Source organism: Anolis carolinensis, chromosome 2 (genome assembly GCF_035594765.1).
Source record: "Anolis carolinensis isolate JA03-04 chromosome 2, rAnoCar3.1.pri, whole genome shotgun sequence".
Classification (NCBI taxonomy): domain Eukaryota; kingdom Metazoa; phylum Chordata; class Lepidosauria; order Squamata; family Dactyloidae; genus Anolis; species Anolis carolinensis.
The window spans coordinates 167,819,107-167,844,957 of record NC_085842.1 but is presented as its reverse complement, the minus strand read 5'-3'; the positions used below and the strand labels follow the sequence as shown (position 1 = coordinate 167,844,957).

General features: G+C 40.4%; 1 protein-coding gene across 4 annotated transcripts; it reads right to left on the bottom strand.

Annotated features, from left to right (window-relative positions):
- Window positions 1-783: 783 nt before the first annotated feature.
- Window positions 784-22,492, bottom strand: dsn1 (DSN1 component of MIS12 kinetochore complex). 4 transcript variants are annotated; one of them, XM_062971042.1, is made up of 13 exons: window positions 22,374-22,466; window positions 17,935-18,055; window positions 17,268-17,304; window positions 15,344-15,404; window positions 13,842-14,207; window positions 11,420-11,493; window positions 9,993-10,065; window positions 9,054-9,141; window positions 8,678-8,737; window positions 7,834-7,905; window positions 5,061-5,208; window positions 3,151-3,238; window positions 784-1,103 (listed from the first exon to the last, which is right to left on the bottom strand). In XM_062971042.1, exons 3-13 carry the CDS (start codon window positions 17,277-17,279, stop codon window positions 1,006-1,008), a joined length of 1,140 nt encoding a protein of 379 aa, XP_062827112.1. In that variant the 5' UTR covers window positions 17,280-17,304; window positions 17,935-18,055; window positions 22,374-22,466; the 3' UTR covers window positions 784-1,005. The 4 variants fall into 4 exon arrangements, with proteins under 4 accessions (XP_062827112.1, XP_008112647.2, XP_062827113.1 ...); XM_008114440.3 differs by lacking the exon at window positions 17,935-18,055 and having other exon boundaries at window positions 22,374-22,492; XM_062971043.1 differs by lacking the exons at window positions 17,935-18,055; window positions 22,374-22,466 and adding an exon at window positions 18,432-22,339.
- Window positions 22,493-25,851: the final 3,359 nt, after the last annotated feature.

Genomic DNA, 25,851 nt, shown 5'->3' with positions numbered 1-25,851 from the left:
TGTCCACTGTTCCTCTGGAGGGGCGGAAGCCATTCTGGGATTCTGGGAGGGTGTCTTCTGAGACAGGGAGAAGGCGGTTTGCAAGGATTCTTGCGAGGATTTTCCCGGCGGAGGTTAGAAGGGAGATACCACGATAGTTCCCGCAGTCTGTTCTGTCCCCTTTCTTGAAAAGGGTGATGATGGTGGCATCCTTGAAGTCTGCTGGGATTTTCTCGGTCATCCACACCTTTTCAATGAGCTGGTGGAGTTGTTGCATCAGCTCAGGTCCACCCTCTTTGAAGATTTCAGCGGGAATCCCATCAGGTCCGCTAGCTTTGTTGTTTTTTTGTTGGCTGATGGCATTGCTGACTTCTTCCAAAATATCAGTGTACAAACATATAGCTTCTACTGTTTCAGGTAAGAGTACAACATATTCACAAAACCTTTCCCAGTGATAGCTCAGTAAAGAGAGATTTGTGTCATCTTCATCAGCCTAAAGATCCTTTGTCTTCTGCTTATAGCATAGTTGCATGAAGAGGAAGGGTGCTCAATAGTTACATGCAATTTTGGATTCTTGTATAACTTTGGTTCTTGGATAACATACAAAAGCCAAATGTTCAAGCTGGGCTCCTATTGCCTATTCTTTTGAAATTGTGAAAGACAAGAAAACCCAAGACTCAAATACTGTGTTGTTGTCTGGTGGAATCAGAATTTGAGTAAAGATTGTTTTCTCTACTAGATTCTACCAGTCCAAGTGCATTGTGTTTGCCTGGTGGGGCTATAAAGGATGAGCTGAGAAGGAAGGATTTTTGTCTTATTTATTGCAAAAATGGAGGCATTGTCAGCCAAAGATATGATCAAACCATATTGGTCAAATATTTTTGAATATCCCTTTGTCCAGCTCTGGGGCAAGGCATAGTTTACACAAAGCAGAAGAAAAAGGCTACAGCAGGAAAAGAGTATTGAGAACCCGGCAACAGGGAGACCATAACCAAGCGTGCAGCTGGGATAGGAATACGACTGCCTCTACCTATCTGGAGGGGGAAGTGGAGCTGGCTTCGTCTGGAAGAGCCGGAGCAATTTACGGGCAGGTGAGTCTGTGAATCTGTTGGAAGTCTTTGATGCTGAAATTGAAACAACAAATTGTTACGTGCTTCCAGCTACTTGCCTGAGGAAGACAATAGTATTTTTTCATTTCAGCACATGCATGCTAAAGTGTTTGGTCTGCAGGCCTTCACATCCCTAGCCCAACTGCCCTTTCAATTAAACTACATGAAGAAAGTATCCTTATGGCTTGAACCACAACCAATCTCAACTCCTTGGTCACTTCTCTTCAGGAAACCTGACATGAAATGTTATCACACTTTCTCCCAAACTCCCTTTCTGATTCCAAATGCCTTGCAGCTTCTGCAGTTATCATCATCTGTTAATGCAAATCTATCTATCTGGGGGTGGGGGGATAGCAGAACGAGTAATCAGTTTCCACACATTTTGACACCAGTTAATACAACTTAGAATAGCAATGACCACTGCACCACATTAATACTAGGACAGGGTGGAATGAGTACTATTCAGTCTTCCTAACTAAAGTACTATATACCACTGAACCATGTGTCAGATGGTGAGTCAACACTAGATAATTACAGGTCTGCTTCAGTCCTAACATTACCACTAGGATTAAGTGCTATTCATTGTATTGGGCTTGGGAATGATCATGATCCAGACTTGCCCTCCTCCAAACACAAGGACTCCCTTTGTCCATAGAGACTACCAAAATCCTGTGAAGGAGGAGGCAATGTTTCTTCATTCCCTCTGCATCAACTCATGCTGCTCTAGACCAGGGCTTCCTAAACTTTTTCCACTCCTGACTCCTTTGTGCCTGAGAATTTTTTATGTGACCCCAGATATATAAGTATTTAAAATTCCCATAGATAGAAAAATAAAACATTTACTGATGATCATCAATTAGCATTTGTAAGGCTTGCTAAAGGATTTTCTGCAGAGTCCACTGTAAACACTGCACATAGTTATGAACAGAGCTGTGTAAATGATGGGTGGCATTCAGAAACCTTTTACCATTCTCAAATGCTTCGTGACCCCAGTTTTGAGCTAAGAGAATCCCATTTGGGCCAGGACCCACAGTATAAGAAGTAATGCTCTAGAGCAGAATTTCTCAAACTGCTTCTTCAGATGTTTTGGACTTCAGCTCCCAAAAATCTCAGCCGGTTAACCACCTGTTAGGAATTTTGGTAGCTGAAGTCCAAAACATCTGAAGAAGCAGTTTTAGAAACTCTGCTCTAGATGATCCTCTCGCTTTCCTGGACATGTTTTGAGAGAATGTATCATGCTGGAGGCAAAGATCACTCTCCCAAGTTGCATTCTGCTTAGCATAGGCCTGGTGAAAGCCCCATATCTGTTTACTTACAGTGAGTAAGCCTTGTTCCTAGATAACTAGGAAACATTTACAAAATAGGTTGGCCATAGATATGTATACAAATGTCTGACAAGAATTTATATCTGTTTGTGTGTCTAATAAACACTTTGGGTTTACCTACAGGATTGCACTATAACCTCATCATTTTGAGGATCTCAAATACATTTTACAGTTTCTACTGCCTGCATTCTGAAATTTACATAGATTTGATCTGCAAAAACAAGCACCTAAACTTGTATGTATTTTGTAATTCAATTATGAAACTCAGAGGTGGATTGCAGGAAACCTCCAAGAATGATATAATCAATTCATTAAAAAGTCAAAATCAGCTTACAGAACCCAAAGAATGCATTTACATGATACCAACACGCTTTTCAAATTGCTACAGAGCATGAAGAATCCATTTAGAATTTTGCATAATTTTCTTAGTTGGATATGAGAATTTAAATTGACAAATCTATATTTTCACACTAAGGAACCAATAACAAGATTAAACCACGTAGTAATTAAAACTGATTAGAACAATGATCAGCTGTGAGTTGAAAAAGAAAGCAAAAGAGAATTATTTACTTCCAGCATTCTGCCTATCCAAGAATTGGGGAGGGATTCACATTTGGGAGTAAAGTTAGACTCCAAGTAGGCATAAACAGGCAAAAGCAGAAAAAATGATTTTGTTATTGTTTGATATTCTATTCAGTTCTTCCTAGTGCAAAAGAAGAAACTGTTCCATGGCTTACCAAGTTGTGCTGATAGCTGCTGAAGATACTGTGTAACATCTTCCATATAAACCCGACACACCTTGACTATTTGATTGATTTCATCCAGCTGAGGACACACACATTTTCAAGTGAGAAACCAACAGAGAGACAGTTTGGTGATAAAGCTTCAATGGAGACACATTTTTCCCATTATAATGCTTTCAGGAGTGAATTTCGCTTCTGAGGGGTAGAGTTCTCTCACTTCCTGTTGTCTCAGCCCCATTCATAACTATGAGCAATTTGTAAGTCAGATGTTTGTAACTCAGGAGCTACCTGTACTGCTATTTAACCTTGTACTACTATTTAATTTCCAATATCTCTTCTAATAACATCTAGAACTATTTTGGGAGTTCAGCAAACAGCTGCTAGCCATCATCCTTATGCAATCTGAGCCTTCATTCCGAGCACTGTTTTAACTCATAGTCACTGGATATCATTTAAAAAACCACGGATCCCGACTGGAAGTAGTAGCTGCACATAATCTATTCATTTAGTGCTATCGACTTTCTAGGAATCCGTTAACTCCTCCAATGTGAGTCTTTGGGCAACATCCTGTGGAAGTTGACCAAATATGTGCTGGAGGACCCAGAGATTCCTACAGAAGTGTGTTCTCCCAGGTTTAAAAAATGATGTTTTTTATTTGCTTTTTTTGGCATGGCATGGCATGGCACTTGGGATAGACAGAGGGCCTTTCATTCACTTCTGAACCTAGGGATGTTACTCTGACTTATTCTCCTAAATTCTCTGGCACAATCATAACCAAGAGGAAACAAGTCCCATGATATTCACTTTGTGCTGCGATACACAAGAGACATCGAAGCTGACGATGATAATAATAATAATCCTTTCCATCTCTTCTAAAAAACCACCCATACACTTAGGCCCCTTCCACACAGTCATATAAAATCCACATTGAACTGGATTATATGGCAGTGTGGACTCAGATAATCTAATTCAAAGCAGATAGTGTGGATTATTTGCCTTGATATTCTGAGTTATATGGCTGTGTGGAAGGGCCCTAAGGATGTGATTATTTCTGCAAAAACCCTTTCATGTTTTCTGCAATATATAATTATTTCAGAAGTTTCTCATGCCACGTGGAGATCACCCAGTAACAATCTTTGGCCTCACTAGTCTGAGAATAAATTGGAGCAAAGAGTCAGAGGTACAGAACACCATAGCCCAGGAAAGGGCAAACATTGACTCTGGGCTGTTGTTCCATATCGCTAATGACGTCACATACCGGATAATGGCCTGATTACATTTTTAAAACACCCAATAGTCAACAGTCTCTGCAGCAAATAAAGAACGAGAACATAATAATGAAAATGGCACAACATCAAGATAGCAACAGGAACAAACCAGTCCAAAAACCTAAAAGCACTGGTGTTTCTAAATATCCTGAAATACTAGCCAACTATTTACTCCTTTAGAATTATCTTCTCAAATTCTTAAACAAGATGAATTATTTGTGAAGCAGTCAAAAGCTTTACTCTTAAATCAATTGCTTGTTTAGTGTGCGTTTTAATAATAAAGACTATCAGATTTTTCTTTTGCTTTCATTCAGAATTCCAAATACCTCACTTACTGCTCCCCTTACAGGTCTTTGCCTCTTGTATGCAAACATTAAAAGTCTTTCAAGTGTGCAACTCCTCTTCACTCATCCTGCTATGGCTTTTCAGGTCTTAGTAAAAATTCTCTAACATGCTCCATTTTCCTTATTTAAAGCTTACCTTGCCCATTTATTACTGGAAAGGCGGCTGCTTTGATAGACCTCTAGAAATCATGTGCCTCATTAGAAAACGCTCTTTAGCAGCTAGAGCAGCAACATAGCTGGAGGGAAGCCCTTTGCACCTCCCTGACTATTAAAATTCAAGATTCATCCTCACCACTCTCTCTATGTCGTATAAGACCTCTCCGTGATGATCCAATATTTTCTGGTAATCTGGTTTGGTTTGAAGCACATTAGCCTGGGATGTCCTAAGGTAGCTCGAAGGCTCTTCTGGTCCTTGTTTCAGTTCACACTGCTGCAGTTGCCTTAAGGATAAAAAGATACATAGTCTATTGTAGTAATGTGTTATGAAGAAAGTGTAATAATAATAATAATAATAATAATAATGTCTCAGCATTCCCCTCTAGCTCAGAATAATGGGACTTGCAATCTAATAAAATCTGTTGGGGCTAGGGGAATTCCACTCCATTCTGTCCCAAAGATAGTAAAAATGCAGATTTCCAGATATTGGTGGGCCATAACCCCCAACATAACCGAATGCTGAGGAATGCTGGGAATTGCAGTCCAATACATGGAGGGCCAGAGAGAATTGTAGAGGTTCTAAAAGCTGCATCCTATCATTACAAAATAAAAAAGTGGGAGTAGAGCATTATCTGCATCTCTGTGACAAACACAACTTCTTAGGGATTACTCTTCTTACAATAATAAACACTGTGAAATTTCTATAAAAATGCACAGCAAAGAAGATATGCAAACACAGCTGGCAAATGTATTGATTGATAATTACTCATACAAATATGCAGTATATAACACACACTATTCATAAACAGATCCTTAAATGCAAGCTTGCAATCTAGAACTCTTTCATGAAAGGTCGGAAAAGATGGATAGCTGTGTTATAGCTATGCAACAAAAGTTGAAACCCCAGAAGCAGAAGGCAGAAGTGAGAATACAGTATGGATGCATAGTCAAACCATAATTCAGTATTTCACCCATTACAATCCGACTACAGTGAGTTCATGACCAAGGAGATATTTGAAGGAAGGCCTTTCTTAACATACACTATTTTATATATGCACAGTTTTAACAGACCAGATCCATGTACCAGTAGTCTGTAAACACAAATAGACCGATGATAGAGGGATCATACCCTATTTCCTTTTATTAGCACAAATACATACCAAATACAACATTCAGAGTTCAAATGGAATGTTGATAAATCATGAGACATCTTTACGTCATTACATTACACTGGCCAATACACATTTTGGTGCCTCAAATGTTAGACCTGTTTCTGGTTATATTTGACCTGCTGATTCTAAAAATGACACCAATTTCCCCTTATCATCTCTAGTTTTTGTGATATAGAACATATGCCATATATTTTCATCTACTCGCCCACGGAAAACCATAACTATATCTAAGAAACTAGAGCTGATGTGGTCTAGCCAATGCAATGTTCTGAATCAGTGCCTCAAATAACCCCAACAGGCATAAAAACCAAAACACCAATATATATTTTTGGGGGGGGGGGGGGCTGTTATTATTGCTTTGCTGCTTGCACAAATCTCATATTCTGTTTGGCCAATAGTAATAATGTGTTGTTGAAGGCTTTCAGGGCCAGAATCGCTGGGTTGCTATGAGTTTTCCAGGCTGTATGGCCATGTTTCAGAAGCATTCTCTCCTGACGTTTTGCCCACATCTATGGCAGGCATTCTCAGAGGTTGTGAATGTGTGAATGCTGTGTAATTGGCCAAAGTGATTAGCATTAAACGGCCTTGCAGCTTCAAAACCTGGCTGCTTCCTGCTTGGGGGTATCCATTGTTGGAAGGTGTTTGCTGGCCCTGATTGAGTCATGCCTGGAATTCCTCCATTTTCAGAGTGTTGTTCTTTAGTTACTGTTCTGATTTTAGAATTTTTTAATAATGGTAGCCAGCCAGATTTTGTTCATTTTCATGGTTTCCTCCTTTCTGTTGAGATTGTCCACATGCTTGTGGATTTCAATGGCTTCTCTGTGTAGTCTGACAAGGTGGTTGCTAGAGTGGTCCAGCATTTATGTGTTTTCAAATATGTTGTGTCCAGGTTGATTCATCAAGTGCTCTGCTATAGCTGACTTCTCAGGTTGAATTAGTCCATCTTGTCTTCTGTGCCATCAGCTGGAGGCTCCTCCCCCCAGTAATATGCTATGCTAATATAATACCATATATACACATAATATACAATATAATATACAACAATAAATAATTAATATATTGTATATACATATAATATTGATATTATAATGCAATACAATATAATACTAATAATACAATATTAATTTTATATTATATATTATATGTAATATTACTAATAATATTACAATATTGTGCTATACTAATAATATAATACATGGTATGTAAATATTATTTGTAATCTGCTCTGAGTCCTCTTCGGGGTGAGAAAGGCAGGATATAAATGTAGTAAATAAATTAAAAAATTAGTCTGCAGGGCCCTTCATGTTCCTTAGTTCATATTTGGTGCCTCCCGGTATAGACTTGTCCACAGCTGCATGGTATACAGTAAACTCCTGCAGAGGCGAGAGGTTCCCTCTTATGCTTTGCTGAATGTAGCATTTGTAGGATTTTCTTAGTGGGCCTGTAGTTTGTAGGTTGTGTTTCTTCATCAACTTCCACCAAACACAGTGCCCAAACACGAATCAAGGAACATGAAAGGCACTGCAAAATGATCTCCAGCCTCTTAGTATGCCTCCATCGCCATCTTGGAAAACCAAGATACCACAACTGCTCCTTTGGAAAGGTGAAATGATCAGGGACACATTTTTGACCTCACTTGGGATGTCCATGGTCAGAAATGAGAGATTTATTATGAAGAAGTCTAACTTCTTTTTAACTGACACGTTTAAAATAGGTTCAGAGAGATAGTACTCTAACCTGGCCACATCCTCAGCATATTTCTGGTAACTGTGAAGCACTTCATCCCAAGCCTGACTTTCCTCAGACAACCTGTGAAAGACAGAGACCAAAGGTTAGTTCCACATTAGAGTGCTTTAGTGATTCCAAGGCACTGCTTTTGTTATCTCTTTGAGGAAGAATGGAAACTGAGCTTCCACACAAGCTCTTGGTGGACAATTCTATGAAGCAGGAATGCTCTTCCTAGTCTTGCTCTGAGGCTTGTTTCTTCCCAATCCGACAACTCTGTATAAGATATATGAGTAGGCTTTGTTTTGACTAGCTTGGCTTTAGCCACAGTTGTTCACTATTACTTACTAGTTTCCTATTGCCACATATCATGTTTCTGATACCTTAAGACTGAAAACTGATATTTCTTCTTCCTGATGCAAGTTAGTCTCTCTCCCCCTCTTTCTCTCTCTCTCACACACACAGAGAAACACACAGGGTGATTGATTGTAATCATGTTATTGCTACCTGGAATGAACAACAGTTTAGCAAGATACAAAAAGGGGGGAGGCATCTGTGTCAGACAGACAAAATATGCAAACCTGTAGCATATTCCCTGCTGCTGCTTAGTGCATCTGTACCTGGCTACTACCGCATTGTTTGCACTATAGCATTTCCTTCAGGACAAATAACATTAAAGCAATGTACAAAAGATACAAAGGAAATAAAAAGTCATTAATGGGGCACAAACACTATGATAGAGCTAAACATTACTATCTTCATGGAAGAAGAGCCTCTAGTATTTATACTCCATTGGAGGCCATGAATAGAACTCCCATAATATTATTACAGAAGACAGGCTGCAGCTACATCTTACCTGACCATATTCTCTTTCAAGACAGATACCGATGCATCAAATGCAGGATCTGGCTCACTCCTAAAAAAAAGACTCAAATGATGATGAAATTATGGCAGAAACTTACTTATACTGTCATATGCCATTCGATCTTTAGCAAAGCAGCTCATATAAGTTATATGTGCAGAAAGTGAAGAGGACAACATGTGCTCGCTTTACCGAAGTTACAGGTACTGCTTGCAGACCATTGGCTGAAGCCAAGCCGAAAGGTCACAAGTGCAAACGGCACCCTCCTGTTAGGAAGTGAAACAAGCTGTTTACCTAATTGTTAAGAAATTTTTTGTTTTGGTCACTTGCCACTCTAGAAATGAAGTAGTAAAGAGAAAATAGTCATTACGCTCTGGGATCCTCAAAGCATTTTTGCAGAGTTCCGTCTAGCTGCAGTTTCCTTGTCCAGAATCTCAACTCTTCTGATAACATGTTGACTGAAGAAAGATATAAAGAGAAATTGCAGGAAACACCATATGACAGACTAGTTTAATATCACCTTATTCATTTCTAATTGGATCCCAGGGAGCTGGGAATTTTATTCAGAAACTGCAATAATATGATCAGTAGTAGATGATAAACATCTGTTTTCTGAGAATTGTTCTTTACTTACTGTCCTGATTTTAAAGTTTTTTAATACTGGTAAAACAAGAAAATTCCAGACAGGAAACAATCAGGGCCAGCTGAACCTCCCAACCAAGGATTCCCCCAGGGAGGAAACAGCCAGGCTTTGAAGCTGAAAGGCTATTCAAAGCTAATCAAGCTGGCCAAGTACAACATTCACACTTGCCTCAAACAGACAAGTGTTCTTCCTCCTACCCTGGACTTTTCACAGATATATAAACCCCACTTGCCTAGTTTCCAACACCTCACAACCTCTGATGAAGCCTGTCATAGATGTGGGCGAAACGTCAGGAGGGAATGCTTCTGGAAAATGGCCATACAGCCCGGAAAACTCACAGCAACCCAGTGATTCTGGCCATGAAAGCCTTCGACAACACATTATAATCTAATACTTGCCTGTGCCCTAGCTTTCTACAATTACTATGCCAGGAGTGAAGCTCTTTAATTTACTTTGTTTAAAAATGTGGTGATAGCAAAAGAAAAACAGAATCAACATTAATGGCAACATAACCCAGAGCCTGACTCGTACTGGGAAGTTGTATGCCTATGGCTTCCCAGTTTCCCAGCACAGATTCCAGCTCAAGTGGACCTTGACTGAACTGATCTCCCATGTATTTTTCAACAATGCCACAATTCTTTGCTGAAATAAATTAATAAGACTTACCATTTTGTACAAAAGTTTCACTATTAAAGCCATCAGTCTGTCTTAAGGAGCACTTGAGTTTCTGAGCAGCATACTAGGAGGGAAAGAAAAAGGAAAGGTTCCCATTTGTGAGTAGCATTTAAAAAATGATCTTCAAGACCAAATAATGGATAACTTTTTGCAAGAAGTACTGGAAAGAAATGAAATAACACCAGAAAGAAGTAACTTCTGGTGTGAGAGGGAAATGCAGCTATTCCACACAGTGGTAGATCCTAAGGTTCTAGGAAAAACAACCAACTTGAGCCCACAAGCTGAACTATACTACAGAACTTTGGACACAATCACATACTGCTTTATGATGATCAAAACGCCCTCAAGAGCAACGCCAGACTGGTTCCAAAATCATTTCACTGCTTTATACTGTACAGTGGGGAATGAGATTCTGTTGTGGGTTCTTCCAAAAGGTCAGATTTGTGTAAATTAAATCTTTTTCTGTTCTGCCTCTGCATAAAAGAATTGAAATTTATGGTATTTTTTTTTCTATCAGCTGCTTAAAATTGCCTCCCCCTCCAACTTTTTGATATCTATCGGGACACAGGATTCCTAATCATATTTCATAGAGAAAAGTCTCCACCTACAATCATGATACATTCCCTTGTGGGCCTTCAGTTTCAACAGGGGTGGTCACCAGTAGTGGAATATGAGACGAGTGAGGACCAACTTAATAGTCATTGCTCTAACCTCTTGCCATTGCCTGAAGTCTTATCCCTGTCATCTTTGCCACAGATCTTTTTGATCACAGCGTAAAATCTATATGCACGGGGCACCTCCAATGCATGGTCCATAAAGACACTTCCAGAGATTGAGGTCATGCATTTCAGACCTGATTAACACTGTTTTGAAATCACCCAGAGTGATGGAGACATCTCACATTATGTCACAAACAGACACAGCACCAGTAGTCATGGCAACCTCCAAACATTCAACAATGCCAGCTAGGATGCAAACACCTTTCTGTAAGGTACTGATACTTCCCTGCCTTATAGAGCCTGAAATCGGGATTCGTTCATTGAAGGCGGCTTACAAAGCTCATTAACAAACAACTTGCCATCTTAAACTCATTAAGAAGCCAATTTAGAATCATGATAGAAGCAGATTCTGGCATCATCCGTTTACTATCAGAAACATAGATAGAATTCACACTATAATAACACCATGAAATAGAAAAATGGGATAGGAGAATGAAGAATGAGCATTTTTTATTTACTTCTTTTTGTATCATTCTTTTATCAAATACTTAGGGGAGGAAGCAAAATACAAGACTCATACAAAACAACTGAAAATAGCGTTAAGCTGTGGAAATGGCATAAAACATATTGCAAAGCACAGCCAATAAGGAGCAGAAATGGGCTACATTAGAAAGCTGCTTTCTAGCCCACTGGCCTTACCTGGAAACTGGAAAGGAGCAGAGCTGCCATTCTCTCAGTCTCTGGCAATTCCAAGCTGATGGCTTTACTCAGCTCTGAAAGGTAAGCACAGCATCGCTCAAAATCTAATGACACTAACAAGTAATTTCAGATGATGTGATGGTTTCCTAACCAAAGCTTACCTGGCTACTGAACTTGGTACTTGTCAAATACTACCTTTTAAAAGTTACATTTTAAAGATAATGTATCAAGTGAGAATGAGTCTGGGCGAGAGGGGGGTGATGTAGAGTACCACTTACTCAAAATGCTAAGGACTCTTAAGTATTTTAGATCTTGGAAAACCAGTATTTGTGAATATATATATATATGCAATGAGATAGCTTGGAAATGGGACGCATGTCTAAACACAAAATTCATTTATGCTTCATATATACTTTATTCACATAGGCTGCAGGTAATTCTGTACTCAATATTCTTGGGTGGCAGTAGGAGCAGTCCAATGCAATTGGTTTCTGCCGTTCCAACTAGAATTCACAGGATCCAAGATTCTTCTTCAGTTGAGTCGCTAACCGTCTTTCTCCTTCTCCAACAGTTTTTTTCCCTGCCAAACCAACAGGCATGTTTGCCCTTCTCTGAGCAACTTACAAGGCAAGTGTGTTAGTAAGGACACAAAATAAGGACAGAAAGAAAAATACAATTTAGTAAGTCAAAGAAACATTTTAAAAGGAGCTGAAAATTGACAGAAACAGTAAGCAAGGACAACAAAAAGTTGAAAAGGGGGACCAGACAGACAATGGCAAAGACGTCAAAGTGGAGAAAAACACTGCGGTGAGAACAGAATATCTCCTGGTAACCTCCAAGAACAATTATGAAAACCACAGCTCTAAGACAATGGCTCAAAAGTGGAGAACATCACAAAAGCAATGATATCTCTTTTGGTAAGCTGCAAGTGCCATTTTCAAAACCTTACTTCCCCTTGGTTATTTTCCCTTACTAACACACTCACCTTATAAGCTTGTTGGAGGTCAAACAAGCGGCTGGTTAGGCAGGATAGAAAAAAACATTTGGAGAAGGGGAAACGGGGCATAGCAGCTCAAATAAAAGAAAAAAAGACTTGACTCCTTCTAATTGGAAGGCAAAGGGTTAAACCCAATCACAGTGGATTGCTCCTCCTTCCATCCCAGAATGAACCTTCACGGTAAGTCCAATTTCTCATATTTAATAACTTTGTGCATGAAACAGTTTGGGTACCTTGAATCTGCAGAAAGAAAAGGAATTACTATCTCAGCCACCAATGTGGGCAATTTGGGAGTATTTTGGAGTTCCAGATAAGGGATGTTTAAGCTATAAATAGGTTTCAGTTATTGTAAAGAGCATTTACAGAAACAATTAAAGCTAGTGAAGTTTTTTTTAGTTTTATGGCATTCTCAATTCTTAACATTTCAGTTTTGCATATTCCTTTTTCCCATTATCTGATGTTTTCTCTCACTTTTGATTTCTTTTGAGGATTTCTTCAGTCCTTCAAATATGCTGCTTCTGAGATATTTTTAAAATGCACCTTTTATAAGGAAGGGGGATCTCTTATAAGTTTTGAATGTTTGTTCTCTAGAAGAAGGACATACTTCTGAATTTTATCCCATCTTTCAGATAAAAGGGAAAACAAATCTGCATCATTTCATTATCTGAGATTTTTAAGAACTACAATACCCTCATGGGAAGTAAAGAATGATCAGCAAAAGCAAATGTGCCCCTGTGAATCTCTTACAACGGGGAATGCCCTGAAGGGAACAAAAAGCAATTGGCTGTGAATTTTTTGGGCTGTATGGCTATGTTTCCAAAGACCTCTGAAGATGCCGGCCACAGATGCAGGCAAAACATAAGGAGAGAATGCTACAGGAACATGGCCATACAGCCCAAAAAAACACAACAGCCCAATGATTCCACCTTCAAGAAAGAGCTCTTTGTTAACACCCATAGCTTTCAGCTGGAAGCATTAAATCATATAGGTAAGTCTAACTGACCGAATGGGTCAACTCTAATAAAGACTAACGGGTATGGTAATCAGGACTAACAATAAGCTTCACCAAGTAATGGATCTCCAAATAACATCAAATCAAAAGTATGAAGGGGTTCTATAAGAATACAATTTGTGCTATGGTTTGTAATGTGAAATTATAAGGGAAGGAAGAAAGGAAATTATTGAAAATAGGAGTGGAAAAAGCATACTCTGAAGTAGGCTACCAATTCCTAGACCATCTGCACTGGGCCTTTGAGAAATCAAGATGTAGCTGAGCAACAGGTTTAATTTTCTCAAGAGAAAGCAATCCCATTCAATGGAAGTCTCAATCCCAGATGTAGGGCCACAACGTTTTGTGGGCTTCTGCAACTACTGAGTTCCCAGCAAGCCCTAGCTTGGCCACAAATCTGTATTGGAAAGGTATACCAGGGATATCCAAATGAGGAGAAGGCAATGACTTTCGTCGATCCATGCCCAGCTTCAGACTGTACCGACTCAAGGAACGCCGTGCTACAGGTGGAGAAGGCAACTGCCCAAGGGTTGCATTAAATGAGGTGGAACCATTCCCCATGTCAGAACCAGGACACTGTGGAGGCGCTTTTGTTGGGTCAGGGCCATGGGCATCCCCATTCTTCAGGGAGGGGCTTAGATGCCCAACTTCCTTGCCAGTCTCTGCTAACAGTCCAGAGTGGCTGGCTCTTGTCTCAACCTGGAGACCACAGCTGAAATTAACAGGGTTGCCAGGGTTGCCAAAACATTCCGTCTCCATATTTTCCTGGTAAAGCCCATTTCCTAGAATGAAGAGAGCAGGGAGAAACACTACACATCAAAACCATTTTATTGCAAAATTGAAAATCAGTAGAGATATAATGACAACTCAGAGAAATGAATGTTGGATTTAACATATGTGCATAGCTATTTCTGGTTGCTAGCCAGAGTGAGCTTAGGCATGAATCCATGCTAGAAACATAGTACTTATGATGCATCTTCAGAAATAAATGTCTGCTCCTTCAATAATGAAGGGATAGAAATTAGCCAATGATGAGGGATGCTATGAACTACAGTCCAACAACCCAGAATAATCTACCTTTAAAGCTGTGATAGGCCTGTAGGCAGCTCACAAAGTAATACAATGCAGAAGCAACCTGCAACCGGAGACCTTCCAAATGTACTAGATTATAACTCCCATCACTGTTAGCAGGCAATTGATCGTGTTAGGTGGGAATGATAGTATTTACAACCTGTTATGCAAAGACAAACCAACCAGAACATACAAAGTTCACAAAATAGAATTTAAAAAAAACAAAATCACGCGACCAGAAGCAACACTCAATAGACTTGAAGCTCAGATTCTAGGACAAAAACTTTTTTAAAGCATCCTGTAGAGGATCTGGCACGGGGTTAAAAATATCAGTAAGCGGAGTTCTACGAAGGCTGTCATTCTGTTTGCTCATTCCTTTTAATTCTAAAACACCCAAGATTGAAAGCCAATAATCTTTATAATAAAAACTCTTCAACTAAGAAATGAAAGAAAGCAATGGCTGTGAGCCAAAGCCCAACAAATCCAAGACGAGCAATGAACTGTACAAGACTTGTGTTTCCTCAATAAGAAATTTAACTGCAATTCAAGGGCAGAGATATCATAAGTAGCTCTACCATAGATATAGATGATTCAGTTGGGAACCATCAAGTAGCTGGATAGCTCCTTGAGTCTTCCTTGATTAGCAAAAGAAGAATTATGCAAAGCACATTTTCATGTAAATTGCTTAAATTTGCATATTTTAGAGAGTTTGGGACATTAGTTTTTCGTCTGCTTAGAAAAACAGCCAAAAAATATCAAGACATAATCCCTCCTACTGGGGGCAGCACAGCATCAATGAATGCATCGCTCATAAAAACAGTCCTCAATGCCTCCCGAATTTCTTTACCCAGTGCTTTAACTGAGGCTTTTTCGTCTTCAATGCAAGGCTGGTTTCCTGGAGAGGATTTCTAAAACAGAAAATGAGTATTTCTTGTTAAACATTATAGATATCATCCAATCTTTTTCCTCCTCATAGGGGAGATAAATCTGACAATAAAAGGGAATGATCTCAGTGCTTCTGCCTTGAGAGAGTCACAAGGTGACTTTCTTTACCTGCCAAAGAACATACTTCCCACTCAATAGAACTCTGCAAGTTTGGCAATAAAGTACTCTCACACATTTATTTCCTCCTCCAACCAAGCATCCCATTTAACCTTGAAGGCCCCATGAAACTACTTGGCAGATCAATTACGGCCTGCTTCTATATACAACATACAGAGAAGCAAGACCTCCCAAGTTCAATGAGGCCATAAAGAATTATAGTCTGAGATTGCTATGTAAATAGATGTTTAAAATAGGAAGTGATAGAAGATGGTCAGAAATTGAATGTGAAAACAACCAGTTCCTGAAAGTTGACTAGTCAATATGATATCAAATATTGTTTCTATCTCATTATTAATTTTAAATATACATTTTCTATGAAACTATACTCCTCATGTGGTTTAGAATAGCACACACAAAACAGAAATTAAATATTTTAAAGTAGTTCCAAGCAGAAGAAAAGGAAATAAACGCCATGGTCTAAAACACCTGAAGAACCAAAGTTTGCCCATGCCTGTGGGATAGATGATACACACACAATATATATAGAGAGATATCTATATATATGGCTGGAGAAACTTTAAAAATGTATCTGTTCTGACTAACATACAAATTCAGCTTAAAAACAAACCTATCTTGTTTGTAACTTGGGGACTGCCTGTAATCTATATACTTAGAATCATAGAATAGTAGAGTTGGAAGAGACCTCATGGGCCATCTAGTCCAACCCCCTGCCAAGAAGCAGGAAATCGCATTCAAAGCACCCCCGACAGATGGCCATCCAGCCTCTGTTTAAAAGCCTCCAAAGAAGGAGCCTCCACCACAGTCCGGGGGAGAGAGTTCCACTGCCGAACAGCCCTCACAGTGAGGAAGTTCTTCCTGATGTTCAGGTGGAATCTCCTTTCCTGTAGTTTGAAGCCATTGTTCCGTGTCCTAGTCTGCAGGGCAGCAAAAAACAAGCTTGCTCCCTCCTCCCTATGGCTTCCCCTCACATATTTGTACATGGCTATCATGTCTCCTCTCAGCCTTCTCTTCTGCAGGCTAAACATGCCCAGTTCTTTAAGCCTCTCCTCATAGGGCTTGTTCTCCAGACCTTTGATCATTTTAGTTGCCCTCCTCTGGACACTCTCCAGCTTGTCAACATCTCCCTTCAACTGTGGTGCCCAAAATTGGACACAGTATTCCAGGTGTGGTCTGACCAAGGCAGAGTAGAGGGGGAGCATGACTTCCCTGGATCTAGACGCTATTGCCCTATTGATGCAGGCCAAAATCCCGTTGGCTTTCTTAGCAGCCGCATCACATTGCTGGCTCATGTTTAACTTGTTGTCCACAAGGACTCCAAGATCTTTTTCACATGTACTGCTGTCTAGCCAGGTGTCCCCCATTCTGTATCTTTGATTTCCATTTTTTCTGCCAAAGTGAAGCATCTTGCATTTGTCCCTGTTGAACTTCATTTTGTTAGTTTCGGCCCATCTCTCTAGTCTGTCAAGATCGTTTTGAATTCTGCTCCTTTCTTCTGGAGTGTTGGCTATCCCTCCCAGTTTGGTGTCATCTGCAAACTTGATGATCGTGCCTTCTAACCCTTCGTCTAAGTCATTAATAAAGATGTTGAACAGAACCGGGCCCAGGACAGAACCCTGCGGCACTCCACTCGTGACTTCTTGTTGCAATGCAAATGATTGCCATCATTTTTTTTTCTTGAAAATATTGTTAAGATACATTTTTATTACCTGCTGGTGCATGTTCCTTAGAAGGGTGTCTTTTGCGCTGAAAAAAATGGTGATACAAATGGTTTAGTGAAGCTTTGGACTTAACCTCTCTTTCAAGTCAACAACTCATGCACTGCACTCTTCATTCCCCTTCCATTATACCTTTCTCCCCCTCTCTTTTTCTTTCATTAAATTCTGTCCCCTCAACAAGATTGTTTACTTTTTCATGACTGTGCTTTCTCTTCCATGTTCACACAAGTCAAATTTCCATAAATTTTTAAGACATAGAAAAAACAATTTGGTGACAATTTACCATACATTGCTATTCTGTCTTAAACAGTGGCTCAAGAGGCAGAAACCAACATATACATTTTAATGTACTAATTTTGTGTATTCTTTTCATTTTAGGTTTCTATGTAAAGTTTAGTTTTAGTATTTTAGAGAAATAACACTAAAACTAAACTAAAAATAATATAATACGGACTACTCCAATATTTTACAGATATTTACTATCCTATTCTTTATCCACAGTAGCCAAACAAAACATTCTTGGTGACATTGTAAAAACAACAAAATGTACATCTAAAGCAAATACCTTTTGGTTTTTCTACAAGTCCTCTTATTGACAAAAGAGACCTTCTTACATGTACAACCCCAAAATTGATTTGAAAAATTCTTACCAGCTTACCTGGGAGTTAAATACCATCCATTTGAACGTTATGCCGGAAAATTTCAGTCCACCTTATCATATCTTGTCCACCTCTGCTTTGTAAATGCAACTCATAACTTTGAATCTGGCTGTTGTTTTCCTGCATGGGAGAGGGTTGGTCTGGATGACCCTTGTGATCTCTTCCAACTCTATGATGCAGGAGCTCCCACTTGCACAATAGGTTAAATCCTTGTGCCAGAAGGACTGCTAACTTGAAGGTTGGGTTCAAATCCAGGGAGAGCGCAGATGAGCTCCCTCTGTCAGCTCCAGCTCCATATGGGGACATGAGAGAAGCCTCCCAAAAGGATAGTAAAAACATCAAACATCTGGGCGTCCCCTGGGCAACGTCTCTGTAGACGGCCAATTCTCTTACACCATAAATGACTTGCAGTTTCTGAAGTCATTCCTGACACACAAAAAACCTCTATAATCCTACAGATACAAAACATTTTCATTACAGGTTAATCCTCTCTTACCTGGAAAATTAAAAATCTCAAAAAAAAAAATCAAAATGTTTTGCCACCAAGGCAAGATGTGTTCCAGATGGCAGCAGCGCTTCTGTTTGTTCACCTTCCAGATCCTTAGTCTCTCCCTCCAAATTCATGCACAACATATAGGTAGCAAACAAACAGAAGTGCCACAGCCTCTGTCTTAAAGGCAGAAAAGGAAGCTGGTAGCAAAAAGTTTCAGTTTCCCATCATTTCACAGAATTGTAGTTTCTCTTCAGCCTCACATCTTACACAACACAAGTAATGAACAAGAGACACAAGGTCAGAAAAAAGACGATAGCATGGGCACAAAGAGTAATGAAATGGCATATGTGCAGCACCATTACGTATATGCGATTATAGGTATTCCAAAATGCAGAACACTTTTGGTCATAAGCTTTTCAGATAAAGGAGGCTCAACTTGTAATTGGGAAGCACACAATGGTGGGCTGTTGGGAGGGACTGCTCATAAAGCTGAGATGCAAAACAGTACAGCTCTGCTGATAACACACAAAGGACAGTCCCACGTGACCATGGCTCACTATCAAAGGATCGTATGCACCAATGGTTCTGCTTCTTCAAACCCAGCCATGAGTGCAGAAAAGCAAAAGAGGGAAATATGCCAACCCCTTTGCACCTGAAAGGTATCAGACACTGTTGTAACAAGTATGTATAAGGTCCAAGATTTGTTTAAGATAGTCCTTCTGTCTTTGCTAGCAGTATTCTGAGCAGTGGCTACGGTGCTACTCTAATCTCCCATCAACTAACATCACTTGTGACTGATCTCAACGCCTACCAAAAGCATTGCTGTACAGAAATTATGATTAAACAGAGGCTCTTTAGGTCACATATTATTTACTGTGTACTAATATATAACATATAATACAAATTATTCTTGATAAATCTGCAAACTCAGTATAGAAAACAAAGGCATATAGAAATACACAGAATATAATGTCTCTGGAACAGAACACAGTATACTCAGCTACTTTTACCCCTCTCTTAGCATAAATGATTCTGAATTTTTTTCCATTCAGAGAAAAAAAATGTATGGTGGGCTTTACTCAGACCTTTTATTGCATCAGTAGCTAAAGTGCAAAACTGTCAAACCTCATTCAAAGATACGATTTTGTATTACTAGTAATAAATAATACCTAATAAATAGGCCTTCTGTAACAAGGTAAGTTTCATGTCTTCATATTTAATGCTTTTACTAGCTTTTATATTCTGGAGGTTAGACCTCGCATTCTGTTACCCAACAAGGCATGTCACATTTTGTTTAATTACCAAAATGGGATGATAGGTGAATCCTAATGCCCAGTGTCCGTGACACACACTTAAGATTGGCATACTGGTAAGTTTTTCTGCAAATATAGATAGATTAGGGGAAAAAAAACATACCTTGCCTTGGAAGCCTCATACTTTATCTCACATACCGGGGCCAGGCTGTGGCGCAGGCTGGTTAATAGCAATAAATCACTATGACCAAGAGGTCATGAGTTTGAGGCCACCCCATGTTGGAGTGAGCACCTGACCACTAAAATAAAAAATAGCCCTGCTCGTTGTTGACCTAAGCAACCCGAAAGATCGTTGCATCTATCACATAGGCAATTCAGGTACCAATATGTGGGGAGGCTAATTTAACTAATTTACGACACCATAAAAATCATCCAGCAGTGTCTGGAATGAAGAAGTCAGCATCACAGTGGATGATGAAGCAGCTGCTCCCCCTGGGGCCGGAATCGAGCATACCCTCATGGAGCTGGAAGCTGGAGAAGGTTACATTGCCTTTGTGTCTGTCTCTAGGTTCATATGGCATTGAATGGTTGCCTTTGAATGGGTACATTGTGAGTCCCCTTCAGGGTGAGAAGGGTGGAATATAAATACTGTTAAAAAATAAATAAATACCCAACGGTGTATACAAATTGCTGGACCCCTTCATTGAAAGGGTTAACCTGACTTTCACAGAGGTGTTCTTTGACTCTGGGGACTATAACACTACGTAACAAAATTTGGAAAAAAAACCTGTTCCTGCTTTGAAAGTGTTATTTCCTCTTTAATTGTATAGTACTTACTTTGAAAGGAGTTGTTATACTCCAGAAACTTTGTTTTTGTGGCTGCCACAAACTATGAAAAAGCTATGAATTGGTGGAGATTCCATGAGATATTCAATGAAAACCACAGCAAAATGTGCTGCAGGATGTCCCACAAAAACACCATCTCCCCCCACACATTTTTATGATAGAACCAATTAAGAAATGACATTTATAACATAGGAACAAAAATCATGTTACGTGGTGTAACCATAACCTTAGCGAGGACCCCAAACTCACTCGATGGGAATGGCCTCATGTGGATGCAAGACAAGAGGGATCTCTGCATGCTTCCTAATTCTTCACCAGAACTCCCAGAGCAGGCTGAGAGAGGATATACCCTTTTTCCCCAAAAATAAGACAGGGTCTTATATTAATTTTTGTTCCAAAGGATTCATTAGGTCCTACATATAACTGCCTGGATACTATTTAAATTGACTTTTTAATGAACTATAACTAGGGTTTATTATTTGAATTAGGGCTTATATTTTGACCATCCTCAAAAATCCTGAAAAATCATTCTAAGGCTTATTATCAGGGTAGGTCTTACTTTCAGGAAAACAGGATAGTAGCCATGTGTAAATACTGGAAAAGCTGTCACCTTGGGGAGATAGCAGGATTGTTTTCTGCTGCTCCAGGACACAATAGAGTAACGGATTGAAATTGCAGGGAAACATTAGAAAAAATTTCCTGATGGTAAGAGCTGTTGGACAGTGCAATATGCTTTCTCAGAGCATGGTGGAGCCTCCTTCTCTGGTGGTTTTTAGGCAGAGTCTGGATGGCCATCTGCGGAAGGTACAATATTTTGATTGTGTGCAAAGAGGATTAAACTGGAGGACTCCTGTGGTCTCTTCTGACTCTAGGATTCCTTGACTCTTAAGTCCTCAGTTTAAAAAAAGGAAAGAAGGCACCTTAGAGACCAAGATTCCTTTTTCATGCTGGATAACAAAGTCAGGAGGTTGGATTGGATGGCCTTTGAGGTCTCCTTCTTAGTCTAGGATTCTGTGACATGGCAATCCCTAGAATGGAGCTCTGCCTTTGATACAATACATTCTGTTTTCTATCAGGAAAACAGATACCTGGGTCACTGAAGAAACTCTTCCTTTCTGGGTCATGGGAGAGAAGCGACTTGAAAGCACACAGCCATCACTGATGTTTCCACTGGGTTGTTGTGAGTTTTCCGGGTTGACTGGCCATGTTCCAGAAGCATTCTCTCTTGATGTTTCACCCACATCTATGGCACCTCAGAGGTTGTGAGGTCTGTTGGAAACTAGCCAAGTGGGGTTTATACATCTGTGGAAAGTCCAGGTTGGGAGAAAGAACTCTTGTCTGTTTGCGGAAAATGTGAATGTTGAAACTGGCCACCTCACAACCTCTGAGGATGTCTGCCATAGATGTGGGCGAAACGTTAGGCGAGAATGCTTCTGGCACATGGCCATACAGTCCGGAAAACTCACAGCAACCTGACCATGAAAACCTTCGACAACACAATTTTCCCACTTCCCTCCAACAAGAAGAGGGAGGACAACCCTGTGTAACACGGATCGCATATACACTATAGAATTAACGCAGTTTGGACACCGCCTTAACTTCCATTGCTCAATGTTACCAATCCTGGGAGTTGTGACATTGGTCTTGAGCCTTCTCTGTGAAAGCGTGAGGGTGCCTCAGCAAATCACATCTATTATTCAATGGCATTGAGCCAGGGCAGTTAAAGCGGTGTCAAACTGCGTTAATTCTACAGTTTAGATGCACCCACGTTAGCCATTCGCCTGGAAAGCAACGCCCACTCATAAGCGAGCTGTTCTATAACAGAAGACCCGCCGAGTCCCCTCACCTCTCGCTTCCCTCCTTCTCCACGTCCATTTCTCCGCCGCTACCGCCTAAGACGAGAAATCAAACTAGCCCGCCAAGGCGCATGCGCACTGAGAACCCGCCCGCCCTTGGCCCCGTCGCCTTCTGGGAATCCCTTTTCAAGGCTTTGTTTACAACCCGTGCGCATGCCTAGTCTCTCCCCCCACCCCCGGCAGAATCATCGGTCCATAGAGCTATAGCCGCTTTGTTTGAGTTCGGATTCGGTACGGGTAAAGGAAGTTTCGTGCAACTATCACTTCCGAATTCCGTTCGCAAATCATCAAAAGTGCGGGGGGAAATGAAAATGTAGAGAATGTAGAGGGGTAACCAGCTCCAAACAAAGGGTTAGGTTAAAAGCCATGCTCGAATTTATTTTCAAACTCGACTGCTTGGTCTTTTGAAACTTAAATAACTTGTCTGCACTAGAGACAAGCCATTCCCCGCAAGGAACAATGGAGAACTCCAATTGAAGCCTAATAGAAACATGCCTTTCTTTGGGTTGCTTTGTGTTTTCCGGCCTGTATGGCCATGTTCCAGAAGCATTCTCTGTTGACGTTTCGCCCACATCTATGGCAAGCATCCTCAGAGGTTGTGAGGTCTATTGGAAACTAGGCAAATGGGGTTTATATATCTGTGGAATAATGTCCAGGGTGGGAGAAAGAACTCTTGTCTGCTTCAAGCAGGTGTGAATGTTGCAATTGGCCACCTTGATTAGCATTGAATAGCCTTGCAGCTTCAAGGTCTGGCTACTTACTGCCTGGGGGAATCCTTTGTTGGGAGGTATTAGGGAACCTGGCCAGACAGCCCGGAAAACTCACAGCAGCCCAATGATTCTGGCCATGAAAGCCTTCAATAACAGTGACTTTCTTCGCTGCACATACAAAAGCTTGTTGCCCATCCTTTTTCCCACTGCAGTCGTGTTCAAATACAAAAATTATCTATTTGTCAAATCATAAATGAAACACGTCTTTGCCAACAGTCCCTCACATCTTGCATGCTCATGAAACTGTTGGTGGGAAGAAAACCATACACCAGCCTTGTAGTGTAGTCCAGGGCCAATGCTGCAGGATAGAAAAGAGCAGGGCTTCTCTATGTATGTATTGCTAAGCAGCTTCATGAGGAGGGCAACAGAGCAATCAGATTGTCTTATCTTTTCCCCACCTCCTTCTCTGCCCAAACCCAGCACTCAATAACAGAAAGCTTCTTCTCCATAAACAAGAGTGCATGCTAGACAAGATTGTTCATTTGTCCTGGAAAAAAACAACAACAAAAACCCTATTATTTAGGATCTTGGCTACGGCCTGAGCTGATATTTCCCATCTTGTCTCTCCCCATTCATATATATCTATATATATATGATATATGATATATATATATATATTGATATCTATCTATCTATCTATCTATCTATCTATCTATCTATCTATCTATCTATCTATCTATCTGTTATTGTAGGTAGATAGGTAGGTTTGTACCACAAAGGCTCATATATGCTAGTTACATCCATGCTGTTGTTACATCCCGAATAGACTACTGCAACGCGCTCTACGTGGGGATGCCTTTGAAGATTGTTCGGAAGCTTCAAATGGTCCAATGGGTGGCAGCCAGATTGCTCAGTGGAGTGGCGTACAGGGAGCACACAACCACCATTATGTCAGCTCCACTGGCAGCCAGTCTGCTACCAAGCACAATTCAAAGTGCTGGCTTTAACATATAAAGCCCAACAGTTCCAGCCCAGCTTACCTGTCCAAAAGTATCTCCCCTTCTATAATCCACCTTGGATGTTAGATCGTCAGGGGAGGCCCTGCTCTCGATCCCACCTCCTTCTCTGGTGAGGTTGGTGGGGACGAGAGACAGGGCCTTCCCAGTGGTGGCCCCTCGTCTATGGAACTCCCTCCCCAGCGAGATTAGATCAGCCCCCTCCCCCCTGACCTTCAGGAAATAGCTAAAAGCTTGGCTTTGGGACTAAGCCTTTGGTCAGTAAACTTGAACAGTGCAATAAGAAATTATGAAATAACAATGACAAATGGAACGGCCCTGGGGTATGATTTGGATTGTGTGATTTTAACTGATGTTTTAAATGTGTTCTTTATTTACCTATATGTATATGTCTGGCATCAAATCATTGCCTTTGTAAGACCGTTCTGAGTCCCCTTTGGGGTGAGAACGGCTGGGTACAAGTGTGGTAAATAGATAAAACACATGGCTTGATGGGATTTGGACCAAACTTGGCACACATGCCCTTCATGATCCAACTTAAAATAATTGAGGGGTTTGAACTAAAAAAAAAATACCAAATAAACAAACAAACCAAATTCCACCACTTTCTGGTCCACAGAAGAGGAAAGGAAGTGGATTGGTCCTGAGAAGGTAAGGTGGTCCTGTCATGCGACTGGGCAATAAAGGGAATGAAGTGGATGGGCTGCTGCTAGGTGGCATGTCTATGAGGGGGAAGGAGGAAGGAGAAAAACAAGGGCGGGAAGGGAAGAAGAAGAAAAAGAGGAGAAAGAGAACGGAAATGAGAAGAGGAAAAGGAAGGAAAAAGGGTAAATAGAAAATAGAAGAGAAGGGGGAAGGGAAAAGAGAAAGGTAAAGGAGGAAGGGAAGGAGAAGAGAAAAGGGACCTTTTGAAGTGTAATTCCAGCACATTTTTTTAGTTGGGAATAGCAACAGGAAGGGTTAACACCCTTCCCATTGGTTTGCTGTCTGTGCCCGTTCAAAAGATTTCACCTCACTTTCTGTCCCTGTGACAAATGGATTTTGAAAATTTGGATTGTTGCAGAAACAAGGATTGGTGATAAAGCTTCAGTAGAGACACCCTTTTCCCATGATAACTCTTACATGAGTGAATTTCCTTTCCTAGGGGTAGATTTTCTCTCACTTCCTGTTGTCTCACTCACATTTGTAACCAGGAGCTGGACATAAGTTGAATGTTTGTAACCTGGGGCCTGCCTGCATTTATAAGTACTAACACTCTGACAGGGCATATCATTTGTTTATAACAGGATGAGTATAACTACCATTCCTACCATTCCTCACCATAAGCTATTATAGCTAAGGTTGACTCCAGAGTTGCAGTCCACAGTTGATCTCCTGGGTTTACAGAATTAGACAGCAAACCAATACACACTTACCTTGGAGTAAATCCCACTGAACTCAACTGGACTTACTTTTGAATTTGTGGCCAAGTATGATTGTCTTCCAAGGATTGAGTCTTAGTGATGGGTCCGTAAGTGACTGTGGAGACCTATTCTGGATCCACATGATCTTCCACATTGAGGACATAGATTTCCAGATGAAAGGTACGTTTCTCCCTTTTGCCCTCTATTTGTGCCTCCTCAATATTCACGCCTCCTCACTTCTGAATAGACATGCATACAAATTTCTTTCTTTACACATCTTGCTGTCAATAGACAGCACCTGACATACATGAAGGAAGGCTTGGAAAAAGGCAAAAAAGG